We start from the raw sequence: 17,908 nt of genomic DNA, 5'->3' as shown, positions 1-17,908 counted from the left end.
GCTAGAGCTCTACCACTTGAGCTTCAGCACCACTTCTGGCTTTTTGTCTATGTATGTGGTGCCAAGGAATCGAACCCGGGTCTTCATGCATGCTAGGCAAGCACTCTACCACTAGGCCAAACTCCCGGCCCCTCAAGATTCTTTATATTGGTTTTATAAGTTACAAAGTTGTAATGACTTAAAGAAGGAAAATATTTCTCAATAATAACTATGTAGTTCTTACAGATCAGTACTAGATTCATGGGAACATCGAAGAGATTTCTCCTCTGTCCAAAACACTTCAACAAGTACTCAGTATTTGAAGCACAAAACATTCTGTCCTGCTGATGTATCAAGGAGATATCAAAGTACAAAACTCCAGTTATCCTTGGATTTCCTGCTATCTATTACTTTACTATGCTACAAAATTTTGTTTTCCCTTTATAGTTCTATATGTATTTGGAAATAAGACAGGATTTTAATAATTCATTTACAAATTAAAATATCAGTAACAAACTCAGTCAAATGAGAAGGTAAATTGGTGACAATCTACAAATGTTCATACCTGAATTTCTCCTGTAATTGGATGAGAGACAACCTTTGTGGCATCTGTAGGCTACAATAGAAAAGACCAGATATTTCATTAATAGGTTAACTATTCATAACACTTTTCACTTTAACATTTCACCTTCCCTGAATTTGCCAGATCATTCTCCATATTTAATTAGATAAACACTTCTTGAATTTAATGGGACATCATATAATATAGATAACATATTAAAAAAAACAGGTTTCCTGAGTCCTATCCACATATTTTCTGATATATTTGGTCTAGGGTCAGGTAAAATTTGCATTTCTAATAAGTTCTCAAATGGTGGTGAATTTGTGGTACTGGGAGAAAGATATAAGAATCTCTAACTTGTAGGTATACCACATAGCTTTTTAATTAAAAGTAACATTGAAAAATGATTGTTAAAAATAGAACTATAAAATATGCCAACAATTAGAGGAGCAAGTGTAAATCAGGAAAGCAACTCCTTTTGCAATAGCCTTGAAAAAAATAAAGTACTTAGGAATTAACATAGCTAAGAATATAAATGACCTTCATGAAGAAAACTTTAAAAACCTTAAAAAGGAAATTAAAGCAGAACTGAGGAAGTAGAAAAACCTCCCATGCTCCTGGATTGGAAGAATTAACATTATGAAAATTGCAATCCTTCCAAGGGCTATCTACAATATTTAACGCAATACCCATCAATATGCCAATGTCATTCTTTAAGGAAATAAAAGAAGCAATCCAAAATTTTATATGGAATAATAAAAGACCCCATTATAGCAAAAGGAATCCTTAGCAGAAAGAAGAGTGCTGGAGGAATATCAATATCAAACTTTAGACGCTATCACAGAGCTACAGTAATCAAAAGAGCTTAGCACTGGCACAAGAACAGGCCTCAGTACCAATGGAATACAACTGAAGACCCAAAAATCAACCCACAGACCCATGGCCACATAATCTTTCAAAGGGGAACAAAAAAAATAGAATGGAAGAAAGACAGCCTCTTAAACAAGGGGTGCTGGCAGAATTTGTTAAGTACCTGCAGAAAATTAAGTTGGATCCTTCTATATCACCCTGCACCAGAATTAATTTAACCTTGAGGTTAAAAGTAGATATCCTGAAAAATTTACAAGAAGGAATAGGAGATACACCAGGTCTCCTTAGCACAGGTCGAAACTTTCTTAATAAAGACCCAGAAACACAACAAAATAAAGTTTGGACGATCATCCAGAAACAAGAACACTAGCACAATGATGTTCACTGTAGCACTATTTACAATAGCAAAGATATGGGACCAATACAGACGCCCTTCAGTAGATGATTGGATCAAGAATTTGTGGTACTTATACACAATGGAATTCTATGCTGCCATCAGAAAGAACAAAATTGCCCCATTTGTAAGGAAATGGAAAGACTTGGAAAAAATCATATTAAGTGAAGTAAGCCAGAACCAAAAGAACATAGGCTCAATTGTTTCCCTTATTTGTAATAATTAGTACACATCTAGGACTCTCCTAGCAGAGGATTACAATAGTTCAAAACCTAGGTACATAGGCCATATAGGATGAGACTAAATGAAAGGATTTCCAGGATATGGAAACAAGAGCTTTATATTGTGTGATTGTTGTTTTTTAATGTACTATATTATTTCTCTTCTCTTTTGTTGCCCTTTGGTTAATCTCATATTTTTACTGTATCTACCATTATTACCTGGTGTATTTTATATACGTTTATTTACTTGAAATAGGAAAGGGGAGGGAAACAAGATGAGGGGGTGGGAGGAAGGAAACTGGGACAAAAACACGAGAATGGGTATCAATGTGTGAGAAGTAATGTACTTACTACCTGGCAAATGTAACTGTAACCCCTCTATACATTACCCTGACAATCAATAATAAAAGAAAAAAATATATAAATGCATTACAATTTTCTTATAATAATACATTTATAATAAGTATTATTGCAAGACTTAAGGAGTAATCAACATTTAGATTTATAATGGTTATCCAAGAAAACTACTTTTAGAATAGCTAGAACAAGAGAAGAGACCATAGCTTAAATAGGAGTGTAACAAAGATAATTTACAAATTATTCATATAATTATCTCTTTTACAGCTATAAAAATAATGCTATGTTCCCTTTATTCTTCAGCAACATCAAATTAATAATAATGGAAACATTTGTTTCAAATGAAGATTGTCATTAATTAAAATTTACTAATGCAGAATTTGGAATATAGCTCTAATGATAATGTATAATTGTTTTCCTTGTTTCTTATTTTTGTATCTTCATTTTACATATTTTTAATTAATTGTGTGTGTGTGTGTGTGTGTGTGTGTGTGTGTGACCTGGGGCTTGAACTCAGGTACTGTTCCCTTCGCTCTGTTACTCAAGGTTAATGTTCTATTACAAGCCAAAGCTCTACTTCCAGCTTTCTGGTGACTAATTGGAGGAAAGAGTCTCATGAAATTTCCTGACAAAGTGGCTTCAAACTGTGATTCCCAAATCTTACCTTCCTTTTTTTTTTTTTTTGGTGGGTCATGGGGCTTGAACTAGGGTCTGGGAGCTGTCCCTGAGGCTCTTCAGCTCAAGACTACCACCCTACCTCTGGGCCTGGGTGTTGTCGCTGAGCTCTTGAACTCAAGGCTAGAGCCCTGTCTTTGAGCCAAGCTCCAATTCCCATTTTCTATAAGTTAACTGGAGATAAGAGTCTTAGATCCTTTTGTGCCCTGGCTGGCTTTGAACCTTGATCCTTGGATCGCAGCCTCCTAAGTAAATAGGATTATAGGCCGAATTTTACTTTCCTTAGGGTAGCTAGGATCACAGATGTGAGCCACTGGCACTCAAGTGTCTCTGTGTATTTTATTTTTATTCCTCATTTAACTGAAAAATGCAAATATGATTTGTATTTCAAAACAGACACAAAACTAATGCACACAAGAAAAGCCAGATTCATGCAAAGGCAAAGAAATCAGTCAAATATTTCATAAGTACAAAATATTTTGAGATATGAAAATACATCATTTTATTAAGTTATATATTCACAAGAGGAAAATGTCTTGCTGTTGTTATTATTGCTGTTTGTTCCTATAGATCATTCTGAATTGAAGTGGTTGTGAAAGAGCATGTAAATAAAACAATACTTAATTTCCTATTTCTGTTATAATTGAAGAGCCAGAAACAAGGTAACTCAGATGTCACACTGAACAGTTCTTACCTTGCTGCTATGTTTCTTTTTGCTCACTGAAGGAGACCCTGGCTGTCCTGGGCTGGGAACAGAGCTAGACCCTGCTGATGTGGGGCCTGAATGAGCATGAGATCCTTTCTCCACCACTGACGACAGTACCAGAGGCGACTGCTGTAACGAAACCTTTTGGAGCTCTGCAGCCAACTGCTTTGGATCCACTCCTGGGGATTTTGCCTTGTCCACTACAGCCAAATGAAATTTGAAGGGTTTACAAATTTCTTTGTTTCATAGATATTTCATACCATGGATCCTCTTCAGGTTATAGAGCAAAATATTGCTTATGAAGTAAACTATACTTCCAATGTTAAATTAACTGCCTACTTATACATCCATTTCTGGGGAATTATGTGTGGCCCAGAGAAAATGGTATAATGTTGAATTACAGAGGGACACTGGCTTCCAATTTTATCTGATAATATCTCTATAGGACTTGACTTGCTCTGTTTGTAGAAGTAACAGACACTTCAGTGTAAACATAGGAAATACTCAATGCAAATTAAATAATGGAAACATATTTCAATCTTACATTTTTTTTGCCAGTCTTGGGCTTGAGCTCAGGGACTGAGTGCACTGTCCTTAGATTTTCTCAAGGGTAGAGCTCTACCACTTGAGCCTCCTCACCACTTCTGGCTCTTTTTTTCTATGTATGTGGTACCGAGAAATAGAACCTGGGTCTTTGTGCATGCTAGGCAAGCACTCTACCACTAGGCGAAATTCCAGACCCTTAATCTTACATTTGATCTAATAAATACATATGTTTTGTTAGGTAAGAAAGAGCTAAGCAATTTTTTAATTTTATTATGAAATGGCAATCAAAATCTTCAAAACACATTTATAAGTTCGAGGGATATACCTCAGGAGTACAGTACTTTTCTATATGCAAAATACACTGGTTTCAATCTCTAACACTTTAAAACAGTTACGTTGAAAAAAGAAAATATGAGTAATTACTAAAAGATCAAAGAAAAATGAGTTCACAGGTTGAGTTTTTATTTACATGTGAACTTAGCTGCAGTGATTTAAATAATGACATTCTTATCAAATCCAACATGAATATATGCTTCCCCTCAAGAGCTAATATATTGAAATATGTATACAATAATGTTTTCCATATACATGGGAATTTACAGATCCAACTACTTGTACAACAATTCCTGTTTGTTTCTTCATGTTGGGAAGCAAATTGTTTCTTCTTACCAGGTTTTGGTGGCTCATGAAGCTCCAGGTGCTGGGGATTTTCAGAATCTGAGAGCATGTTGAGATCCCTAAAAATTAACACAAACTATTAAGAAAGTGAAGAAGAATGAGACAAAAGGCTCTCCTTTTTTCTTCCAACTACGTTGTTTTTGTTTTTCTTTGCAGTAGGTAAATGAGGAGTGGTTCATGATTGAAAGCAACCCCAATGCATGCTCACCCTTCTAGTCCAATAGATATACATATAGATATGCAATGCTGTTAAAAATCAAAGCCAATATAAGTGATTATTTAAGGTGAAATCTTTATGGGTTAAATGTAAGATCATTTCAAAATACCATAATCATCCAGGACATCTAAACTGGTCAGGGTTTTCATCTATAAGCACATGTTAATAGAAAGATCAGAGGGAGAGCTGCAGACATTATTAGCAACTAAATTAGCAGGATTCTGTCTATACTTTAGATGTTGATTCTGAACAGAAGAAATCTATAAACCTTGCATTCACTTTGTTTGCTAATTACTGAAAATCTTACTGACTGGCAAAGGTTCCACCTTAACAATTTTAAATTAAAAGAGCCATGAATTGCCAAAAAATGGAAACAGAAAGATGGGGAAAAACTCACAGTCTTACACATATTTCTGCTTCCCCACTTTGCTGACTAATGATACTCTGTACTTCTTCATAGGTTTTAGCAGTTAAGGGAATTCCATTCCATTCCAAAACTTGCATGCCTAAAAAAAGACAAATTCAAATACAATATTCAAACATGTGCTTTGTCTGCTGAGTCCACAGGGCACAGATTGCATTTTTGAGAGTATTTAAAAGCCAACTTAACACACCAATGCGGAGAATATTCGTTCAAAATTCTCTGCAGTCTGATCTAATAAACTTACCTGAACACGTAAATATATTTAAAACATGCAACAGTCTGCTTTTGAATACATTGTAAATATAACCAAACACATGCATTCTGTTAATACTGCTATAAAGAAAACATTATTGAATGTGTATTGTCACTACCAATTAGAAAAATAAAAATCACAATCAAACAAGCAAACAAGTAATTACAAACACCAGTACATTGTTTTCTTTTTAGAAACAAGGTACTAGTATGAGACCATTATATTTAATCACGGAATGAGAGTGGTAAAAGAACTTCCTGAAGTTCTTTACAGAAATAAGTATATTTTGATTTTGTCTAGATCAAACACACCACTCTATTTCTTTTTCTGAATGTATGCCAGATATTCCCAATGAGAATAACAGAAATAATTCATGAGGGGCAGCTGTGTGGGTCTGTGATCAGTACAGAAGTATAACACCCAGTGTTCTATGCTTGCTATAAAGCTTTGTGCATGCCATCTTGAAACTTTTATATAATGTTTGAACAAAAACCAACATTTTCATTTCACACAGAGTTCCTTCGGCTCTATAGATATCTCCCCCTCTCTATTTAAAATGAATGTAATAGCATCACATCCAGTTTCTTGGGTTTGTCAGATAGTTTAGGGGTAACAATGGATGTGACTGACATGATATTAGTATGAGTAGGAAATGTCTTGATGTAATCATCCAACATCATGGCCCCAAATATGTGAGTGTTGTCACAGAAAAATATCTAGGTACAACCATAATTTAGATGAAAAGAATAGTTGTTGAGCAATAGATTTCTTATAAAGCTTCACACTATTTAATAAGCTTCACACTATGTAAAATTCTGTATTGCTCACTATTGGAAACAGGGAGAGATTATGTTGTTAAAAGTTTAATAATTATTAGAAAACATATTGCCAGTTGCACTCAAAAAAGGAAAATGCTCTTACAATATAGAGAAAGAAGTCCATAGAAAGTCTCACAGTAACACAAACAAAACAATGACTTCTATAACTTACTCCCAGAAACCTTTATCTTCCGTTAGGCCTTAGGTTTATTTCAACAATCCCAGGCTGTTGTATACATAAAAATAGGAAAATTATGTGAAGGACAACTATAACACCACTAAATAAAAATTTACCTTACTGAAAGGAAAAGAAAAATAAACAAGACACTTTTTGTAAGTCAGTAGGAAAAAAAAAAGTAGACATACAAACATATGATTTTTGGATTGAACAAATGACTGCTGTTGTAATTCAGAAACTGCACTGTCACCATTGGCAGTAGCATATTCTGTGAAGAATATTCACACCCACGTCTTCTTTTCTATTGACCTTCTATGATCATTTTTTAAATCATGAAAAAAACTACAAATTGACAAGGCACAATTATCTAGTGAAATGAACTTGTGACTTGTTATTAAAAAAACAAATTGTATTGCTACTAAAATGGGTGAAAATTTATACAGATAATCAAGGCCTTGCCTAGTTCATTGCTGAGAACTTAAGATCATGTCTAAACTACAATAAACTACTCCATCCCACAATGGAGTTCTGGCAGCTGAGCTTTTCCACTCAGTTTCTTTTGAGAGTTTGTGTATTGGTGCCAATCAAGATTGTGGCGCCTCATCATACTTTCCTGGTGAACGTGCTGAGACACATTACCAGAAACATGATTTCCTGAACCCAGGTACTTAATACATTTTCCTTTCGACTCACTTTCTACTTTCTTCTAGATCCTGTAAGAATCATTGTTAATAGTGAATGAAATACATCATTCAATATTTTTTCATACAATGTTCTTGGAAGTCTGAGAATTAAATATCATGTCATTATAAGACTGTGGCTTGATAGACCACATAAATAAATGAAGGACAAATACCCTATGCACATTTAATATCTCTTCATGATAAAAGTGAAAAAATAAACTAGGAAGACACATAACATACCTCAGGACACCTGAATATAATCAGTCAATAGGTAATATTATATGGAAAGGGAAAAGGTAAAAAAAGTTTTTCTCTTAGAGTTGAAATAGAACAAGAATTCCCACACACAATACTTTATTTCAACATAGCTTTGAAAGTCCTAGCTAGGGCCATAAGGCAAGAGAAAGATATAAACGGCATCTATGTTAGAAAAGGACGAGTCAAATTCTCACTTGCAAATGACATGGTATTTTATGTTAAAACTCCCAAAGATTCTATCCCAAAGAACTAGTAGGAACCATTAGATCTCTTTATACATATCAGCAGCACTGAACATTTAAAATCAACATGCAAAAAGTCAGTAGCATTGCAGTATGACAAAAATGTAATATCTGAAATGGAAATCATGAATTGAATTCAACTCTATTTATAATAGCTCTAAAACAATCAGGAATGAACTTAAATAAATGAGAATGCAAATTAAAAGATTTTGTGAATAAATTTAAAAAGTTACAAAAGAAAACTTATGCTGTAGATTTATAAAAGCCAATGCTGTTAAAATGGTCATACTATCCATAGATCTGAATCAATCACTATCATAATAACAATGGCAATCTTCACAGAACTAGAAAAAACAATCCTAAAATGTCTAACAAATCACAAAAAAGAATCCTGAATAAAAATCATTTTGGGCAAAAAAAAAAACAGGAAGCATTTATACTACCCAACTTAAAATATTTGGAAAAGCTCGGTTAATTTCAAAATTTTGTATACTAATGTACCACACATGCATAATTCTCTGCAAATATTATATTCTATGGTTGTAATATAAAACTTTATCATTTATAAATATGACATAAATGTTTTCATTTACAAAATAGATTTTATATGATTTTGGAAAGATTTCCTAGAAGATAGTATACATGAATGTTCTTTATTGTTTTTCATACACAATCATTCATATTTCCCCTGTATTTAAATGCATATGATATATGTTCAGCATACGTCTTTCTATCTGGAGAATGCATAAATGATTCTTCAGTCATATTCACAGAGACTACCTGTTATAATATAGTTTTACTAGTAAAGGTAAGACATGCAAAATTTTCATCAAATGTGCAATACTTATGGTAAGATTTGTTGTTCAAATTCCAAGCTTAATAGTCTATTAAAGAACAGCAACAATAACAAACCACCACCAACTAGTTCTAGAACTTAAAAAAAAAATCAATATTTTATCATGTATGTTTACAATGTGTACAATTAACTTTTCCTGGATCTTAGACTGAAGGCTTGCACCTAGTTTCTGAGCTTTTTTTTTTTTCTTTTTTTTTGGTTAAGCTCTATTTCTAGCTTTTCAGTGGTTAAGTGGATAAGAGTCTCACAGACTTCTTTGCTTGGGTTTGCTTCGAACAACAACTTCAGGTCTCAGACTCCTGAGTAGGGAAGATTTTAGGCATGAGCAACAGGCAGCGGGCTAATTAATTTGTTTTGAATGTTTCTCAGTCTGACAGTCATTCTTATCTTTATCATACATAATTTCCTACTAGATTATTACCTGATTTATGCTCAATATTTACCATTACATAAAACATCTTGGAGATTTAATTTATTCAATTAGCAGTTGAAATATTACAAGTTACTAAAAATTCAAATATGTATCATACTAAAGTTCATGACTTAAATAAATTTATTTCATTCTTTCAACAACTAGTTCTACAACATCTGTTATGTGTCTGGCAGTGGACACTTCATCATCTTTATATTTGTTTTTAATTTTTGCTGTGATAAAAGTTAAACACTACTAGAAAAAAGAAATATTTTGACAATTACTAAAATAAAGATAATTCACAGAGGAGAAAGTTCAAAATGGTTGCAAATATATCAAGAAAAGCCCATCCACTAGTGATGGGGACATGTAAATTAAAACAAGGATGACATATTTCCAAAATCTTATCTTATTGGGAAGAATGTAAAAATCATAAGTGTCATATATTGACCATATGTGTATCAGTAGCCTTGATTTCATGATGAATGATTCTTTTTGGTAGACATTCCATAACATGAAAATAATATGACCAGGACAGTATAAGAAAATAAACCAACTACTTATTTACAGTATACAGAGGTATAATTATCTTAATGAGAATGCACCCTTTCTATGGTACAATATGACAGAAAGTAGTTAAATTAATTCAGGTATGTGCAGAAATCCTCTTCCTGAGTATGCAATTGTAGATATATCAAGAGACATAACAGTGGAAGTGAGGTAAATGCTAACGACAGAAATACTTGGCAGAAGTTGGAAGAAATAGACCACACCAGGTGTTAAACAAGAAGGTAAATTTGTCTGAAAAATCTTTTAGGATCTAATCTCTAGAGCAATGATACTTATATCGACAAATTATACGCACATAAGGTCACAGTATGTATTTCAGAAATAACTAACAAAGTGCATATATTACAATATTTCCTGTAAAGAGGGAGAAGAGAGTAAAAGAAGAAAGTAAAAACAAAGAATGAGTTAATAAATGAAAACATATACATAGCAACTTTGCTAAAATCCTTAAGCTTGGTGTGCTGATAAAGGGAATTTGATATGGAAAAAGTCCAGAAAACAAAAACAAAAACCTAAACTTAATGAATTTTACTAAAAACAAATAAACATATTTTTATAATTAGTTTTACATAATATATAATAATATAATTGGTTTTTTACATCAACATTACTGATCAGACATATTGGAAAAATGTGACCAAAGACTCAGGCTTCTTGTTTAAAGAAGTGGAAGTCACACACACACAAAATGAGCTGAACTAGACAGCCATTTCAAACAATAAAAGAAAAGTAATCAGTTTATCATCCTGAGATTTTTTTTAGGACAGTGCTTAGGGACTGAATTTAGGGCCTTGCACTTTCAAAGTAGACACTATACTACTTGAGCCACAAGTCTCACCTTGTGTGTGTGTGTGTTGGTTATTTTGGAGGTAAGGCCGTTCTTTATGCCCTTCCACTATGAGTTGCTTCCCCATGTTCTAGGGATGACAAGCATATAATTAACCATTGTGCCTCTCCTGAGCACAGGCCTTGGTTGGGATGGATTTTCATAACTTTAAAGGGATGATGTGGCATTTCAATCCTCCATCTATGCCTCCTGAGCAGCTAGGATTATATATTTAAGCCACCATGCTCTGTTCATGTGGAGACTTTTTTAAAATATAATTTTATTGTCAGGGTGATGTACAGAGGGGATACAGTTATATAAGTAAGGTACTGAGTACATTTCTGTCAAATATTGTTACACCTCTCCATCACTTTCTCCTACTCTCCCCCAACCCTCCACCCAAAATATAATGTTCACTTACAACCTAGAGTCTTGTGAATATTGCTGTTGCATTAGTTCACCCTTTGTCCTTTGTTTTATTATTTTGTTATTCCTCTTCCCTTCCCCAAATCATCTTGAGATTAAAAGTAATAAAACAAAAATTTAAAATGTTTAAGTTATCTTGAAGTAGTTGTACAAGGAGTTACCATTTTACAAAGAAGTGTATAAATGCTGCATATCTTTATGTCGCTCTTCTCAACATTCTTACCCACATCTTCCCTAACTACTCCTTTCTTCAGGATTTACATTGCATTCTTGAGTAAATTCTCTCCCCTTTCTCATCTGACCCTTTGCCTTTGAAAGTACCTCCTACCCATTTCTAGTACTGGGTTCCTGGTGTTTTATTTTGCTGAGTTCTGACTTGGATTTTCTATGGAATTATACTATTTGAGTTCTCCTACCATATTTCAGTTAGTGAATTTTATTACTAAAGATAATCAAAAGTTATCTATTGAAGGCAATAAAGGTAATTTAATTTTCCAACTTTGAGTTTAATTATTTACTCAGGATATTTTTCGTATATGAATAGGTAGGTAGTAGAAAAATAAATTAGATAACGTATGTGTTTATGTAGTTGAGTCTATATGTATAATGCATTACAGATAATCAGTGATCCTGTAAAAATATATTCTTGCTTTCTGCACTTCTGAATACAATAGGATATATACTGAGGCTTTACAGATCATCTATTTTCTTTCAGATGTCTTAGATCATAAGTGACAGTTCAAATTGCTATGTATTTATTAGACTACTGTTTCAACTCTAAACTACAGTATTGACCTGACTTTTGTGCTTTTTCTGAGTTTGCTGATTTGGGCTATGCAAGCATTTGCAGACTCAGCAGGATTTAATGTTGTAAAACATGTACTGCATTCCCTAGCATAAATTCTGATCATACTGATTTTCAAATTTCTTCTGGCTTTTTGTTCACTGAATTTGTGTACTTAAAACATATTTACCAATCATGTAGAGTTTTTTGTTTGTTTTGGTGTGTTTTGTTTTTTGTTAGCCCCGGGGCTTGAACTTAGGGTCCAGGCATCGTCCCTGAGCTTCTTTTTGCTCAACACTAGCACTGTACCACTTGAGTCACAGCACCACTTCTGGATTTTTTTGTACTGAGGAAGCAAACCCAGGGCTTCATGCATGCTAAGCAAGCTGTCTAACACTAAGCCACATTTTCAGCCTCTCATGCAAGTTTTGTAATGTAAGCCCATGATATTCTCAACATATGTGCTTATTTAAAAATGGCAAACCAAATCCCAGTGTATTTTCTGAGTTATTTCTCTGACTATCTGTTTTATAAAGACACTTGGATGTAACTTTTTCTTGAAAATAATTTTTGAAAAAAACAAATTATCTCATTCAATAATAGAAGAGACAATTCTACTTCCGAATGCTTAAAATTATCAATAATTAATTCACAATATTAGATTAAAATTAATGTTTGACTTAAAATATTAGTATTATTAACTTCCATTAATCACTTCATTAATAAATATTTTTGAGTCAGTCTTTTAGTTTGAATCTCTCCAAAGTAATTTTTCTTAAGCAATTGTGAAAATCTGGTATTTAAAGGATCTTAATCTTTCAGTGCCTTCAAATTTATTACTCAGTTTCAGCTATTCTTGAACAAATAGAAGAAATGAACCTGCTACATGTTCTTTTCCTCTTTAAGATTAGGCTTTGCTGGGAATTTATCTGCAAATCTAATTAAGTTTCTAAAGTGGTATTTGTTTTAGGATTAACATATTAACAATTTTGAGAATAACTGTATGAAGGTTTGATATGACAACAGTTTGGTGTGTTAACAGCTTTAAGTGATGTATAATATTTTGTCCTGGTTTGTTCTTTGTTTTTAGTATTTCTCTGAAAAATTCAAATATGTAAAAGTACACTAGAATATATGGATAATGTTTAAACATTTTAAATATTTAAAATATAAAATGTAAATAAATATTCTAAAATACTTTTATATTAAAACCTTTCCTTATATAAATGTTTCTAACCATTTTTATATCATGTCATCTATAGGTCCATTAATCAGTTTTCTGGATCAAATGAAGTTTGGTATAATCAGTACCTTAACTAACAGGCTCAAAAAATTAAATGTCTCTTATACTGAAAATTTTCTTTTCATTATATTAATTTATTCAGTGAGTGCTTCTCAATATTATTATATTTTTGGAAAGTACAATTCATGACATGTTTATTCTTAAAAGAGTCTTTTGTGTATTCTCAGATTGAAGTTTCCATTCCTCATGAAATGAAGAGAATTTGTTTTCTAATCTCATAAATACCCTGTGCCCTTCTTTTTTCTGCGTCCCATATCATTTAATACACACATTTATCATTACATGATGTTCACAGACTCAATTTCCATCCAGCACAAAGACTAATGAAACTAAGGTTCAAGCAATAGGTAAAGAAATAAATGGCTAAAATTTCATTTTGAATACTTAAAAAAGCTAACTCCTCAAAGTCGTTATTTGTTATGTGAAACAAAATAGAGGATAAAAGTAGTTAGACTCTACTGTCCCTGTGCTCATGATATCACCAACATTTGGAAATAAAAGTTTAGATTAACTTTTGGGGAAAATGTGCGAAATAGGAACTGTTTCCTCTGGGAGTATTACCTCACAACATTGCAACTTTGACCTTGATAGATGAAAAATGTACATGAAAATGTACTCTAAATTTGTTTTCTTCTCCTTAGTGTTTTTGTTGTTGTTGAAGTGTTACTAAGTCTTAAATTCCCTTGTTAGGCAGTCATGCTGTTACATTAGGCATGATCCTAGACTTTCATGACTTAGTTATGTTTTGATAGTGTTTCATGCTTTTAAGCAGGAAAGTCTAGACTGAGATCCTCCTATTTATTTCTTTTGCTTACTTAAGCCCAGAATGTTGGTTATGATAGTGTATTAACAAAATTTTGCTAAAACTGCAGTCCTCCTAATCTTTACCACCCAAGTAGGTGGGATTACCAGTGCAACTTTAGTGACTCCTTAGTTATTTCTGTTCCCAATTTAAATACAAATTACTAAGTAAATGGGCTTACTACTGATGGGGAGAAACGGGACATCCAATCTGGAAAAATGTAGCACCATCTTACTAGTAGTGCTACAAAATAAGAAGGAAATTTGTCTTGCCTAGTTCTCTACCTCCAAAAACTGAGTCTGCTCTTTGTGGTTGAGACACAGGCAAAGGTACAAAATAGAGGAGTTTTAAGCTTAACGTTAAAATCTCAACATGAAATAGCAAGTACTATGAGGAATTATTTACAGTCCAACACATCTGTTTCTGATTCATTTGCACTTAAATGGTAAGTGTATTTTGCCCTCAGTCTTACAGCATTTTACTGAAACAACTCTGTGGTAGAATTTCTCATTTTGCAGTAACCACAGAAAGTTAGAGATTGATGTTTACTAGTGCATTAAAAGCAGCCATGATTTTCCATAGTCTCTAAGTTTCTCGCCAATCAGGAAATTCTTACAAGGTTTACACAGCACTTCCCTACTTTGTCCTCATCTCACCCTTTAAAATACCCAGTCCAGCATCTCACTTCTATGGTTCCATAGAAGACTGGGAGGAATAAAGAGGAGTAGGAGCTCTCTCTTAATATCTATAGTTCAGTGCATGAATTTCTATATTTTATTTGGAAATTTTACTGCAAAAATCTGAGTAATATGTCTGACCCATTAGATTAGGTGTATCTATAAAATTCATGACTTCAAAATTTTCATAGAGAGATAAAGCAAATATGATTTAAAGCACAGGGTTTGGCCAGGTTTTAGATAAAAGGCCAAAGAGTATTATGGTCTGTATGATTTCTGTTCTTGCTCTGGAGAAGCATTCATTCTTTATATACAAATCAGTGGCACGGCATTGTTTCTTGAAACAGGTGGTAGATGGTTTGGATTTCAGGCTCTGTGTAGTTTGTTGAACTGATCCTAGTTCTTACTAAGTCTTCTTCAACTTCTCCTAGCTGATTTCAATATTATTTTCTTCTTTTACATGAAATAATCCAGAAAAATAATTTTAGGAAAATTATCTGGTGGCAAAAGTCATAACTAATTGTTGTATATTTTAATTGAAAATACTCTTGTAGTTAACCAATTGCCAAAAGGACAATGCAATTGAAAATAAAATAAACATGTCTGTGCATATATATCTTACTTCAATAGTGCAGTACCAAAGTTTCAGAGCCATAAGAAGGATAGCTTACCTATACAGCACTCTAGAGAATCTTTCATATTAAAATATACTCAACACAAGCCAGGTAGCAGTGGCTTACAGCTGTACTCTTAGCTACTCAGGAAGCTGAGATCTGAGGATCGTGGTTCAAAGCCAGTATAGACAGGGTGTTCATGAGATTCTTATATTCAATTAACTACAAAAAAAGTGTAGTTTTAGATCAAGCATTAGCCTTGGAAGAAAACAAAACAAAAAATAGGAAAACAAAAAAACAAACAAAAAAAAGAAAATTTGAGGAAAGTGCATAGGCCAGTTCAATATGAACAAAATTATTTTCCTTCTCTGTGAGATTTCTTGTTCTTACCTTCCACAAGTTTCCCTGTTTGTTCTGCACTTCCCCCAGGAAGAATCTTGGCAATGTAGGCCCCAATTTCTCCACTGTGTCCAGGAATTTCTTTACCTCCCACAATCCGAATTCCTAATCCATTACCTGCATGTTAGCCAGATACAAACATTTTAAAAGAATATTAGTATATGAATGCACACTGGAAATATAGACACAACTGCATAGACATAAAAATGTATGACTCCATAGACAAAATGTTTTAATACATAAATTATCATGTATCAATGACATACAAAACCTCAGCCTAATTTTAATTTTGTTCTAAAATCTAAGTGCCAGTGATTGTATATACAGATTCCCTTCTTGAATAATTGTTAAATACATCATTTGAAATATGATGTAAAATCAATGTTAATAAATTCTTAAATAAAAAAAAAGAATGCTAAATCACACAGGCCACCTATGCAAATAGGAACACGTTACTCAGTGAAAAAAATGCATGCTTGTCATAAATTGAATCGACACAATTCAAATAAATGAAATCAGTGGATCACTTGAAAATATGTCCATAATCTGTGAGTTAGTAATCATTTCTCAAAGCTTAGCAACTATTATCATTTCTTCACAAAACTGTTCTAGATTATGAATAATTTAGTATACTTATCCTTATGCTACATACCAGATTATTCTGTATTTAGATATATTGAAATAGGAAATATAAGGAAACTAATTCTAATAAATATGAACTGTTAATATCTCATTTAATCAAATAAAACTTGCAATACATATATATTAAATATATTTTGTTGCAAATGTCAAGGGCATATTAATGTTAATTGTATTAAAGACAGTAGAATTATTCACATTTAATGAGGACATTAATTAAATTGATATGCATTTATTTAGTAAACTATATATCACTTTTAGATTATTTAAGACTATTGCAGTCTCCAGATTCTATTGCATAGAATCTAGCTATTTCCATATGCATTCCATTAAGTAAATTCAATACTACTTTTAGATTATTTAAGACTATTGCACAGTCTCTAGATTCTATTACATAGTCTTCAGCTATTTCCTTAGTTCTTTATTGAAAACAAAATTATATTCAGCAAGTATACTGGTTAAACACTCAAGAACTAGTAACACTTGAATTATGAATGCTTCCTGTCAATTCGAAAGCAAGGGTATAGTCTAATAACTCATACTTTCTTTTCCCCACTTAATATGATATCTGCAAATGAAGATTGTTCCTCCCTCCATTCTTTCCTCTCTCCTCTCTCTTCTTCACTTCATAGTATAGCAGGACACTGTGACCACATGGTTACTATGAAAAACATACATCCTTTAATTAAAAAGAAAATCCAAAGTTAAAAATAATTTCATAGCATGTAAGTGTCTTGATGATAAAAGCAGATTTATGGGGTAATTCAGAAAGCATTAAATATATGCTGATCAGAGAAGATAATGACAAAAGTCACAAAAACTTTAAGAAAAAAAGTTCTACAAATTTAAAATTACAACTAAATGCATTATTCTCTATAAATCTGTATGTATAGTATTACTCTATATGCATGTTTTAGTATTCATTAAATATTCTATGGAACTAGAAGTGAAATCACTTTTAAATAGAATCAAGAAATATGAGTTCTTTAAGAAAATCTTTACACTTTTAATGAAAGCTTACAGCTTAAGTCTGCATTATTTTGTTTATTAATGATACATTACAAGACCTTACATTATTGAGTTTCAAACACAATGGTTTGTATTTACATCATGAAAATAATATATGAAAATTTGCTTCAAGCCACTAAATTTTTAGCATTATAAAACTAATGAAAGAATAAAAGGTATATTTTGATTTTTTTGTAAATAAATATGTATAGTCATCATCTGGGTAAAAAAACTGTATACTATTTATTCATAGTAGTGACAACAGTGACTGTACAGTGTTTGACTGTAAGGAAAGAAAGAGAAACAGGGCATTTAAAAAAATCCTGCCTCCCCGAAACAATAAGGAAGAGTTCAGTTATCACAGTTCTACAACACTAAAATTTTACAATAATGTACCTAACACCTACACTGCACTAAATATATTCCTGAATAATTAATAAATGTGTTAATATTGAAGTCTATTTTTCAGCAAGTATGACTAATGCATCAGTGACAATGATGGTAAAAATTACTGTGTATAAAGTGATCGAA

The 17,908-nt window shown here is 32.5% G+C and overlaps 1 protein-coding gene across 5 annotated transcripts in view; it reads right to left on the bottom strand.

Moving 5' to 3' along the window:
- Positions 1-17,908, bottom strand: part of Pclo (piccolo presynaptic cytomatrix protein) — a 263,933-nt gene that overhangs the window by 59,363 nt on the left and 186,662 nt on the right. For 4 of the 5 annotated variants that reach the window (XM_090332895.1, XM_090332894.1, XM_090332893.1 and 1 more), the window contains 5 exons: positions 15,722-15,847; positions 5,603-5,711; positions 4,980-5,047; positions 3,753-3,964; positions 545-595 (listed from right to left, as the gene is read on the bottom strand). In XM_090332895.1, the coding sequence (XP_090189021.1) occupies positions 545-595; positions 3,753-3,964; positions 4,980-5,047; positions 5,603-5,711; positions 15,722-15,847 (566 nt within the window). Of the gene's footprint in view, positions 1-544; positions 596-3,752; positions 3,965-4,979; positions 5,048-5,602; positions 5,712-15,721; positions 15,848-16,925; positions 17,049-17,908 lie in introns of those variants that run through there. The other variant, XM_090332892.1, reaches the window with a different exon arrangement.

The sequence above is a fragment of the Megascapheus bottae genome, chromosome 5 (assembly GCF_031878675.1).
Source record: "Megascapheus bottae isolate mThoBot1 chromosome 5, mThoBot2.hap1, whole genome shotgun sequence".
In the NCBI taxonomy this organism is placed as follows: domain Eukaryota; kingdom Metazoa; phylum Chordata; class Mammalia; order Rodentia; family Geomyidae; genus Megascapheus; species Megascapheus bottae.
This window is presented reverse-complemented; position numbering and strand designations above follow the sequence as displayed.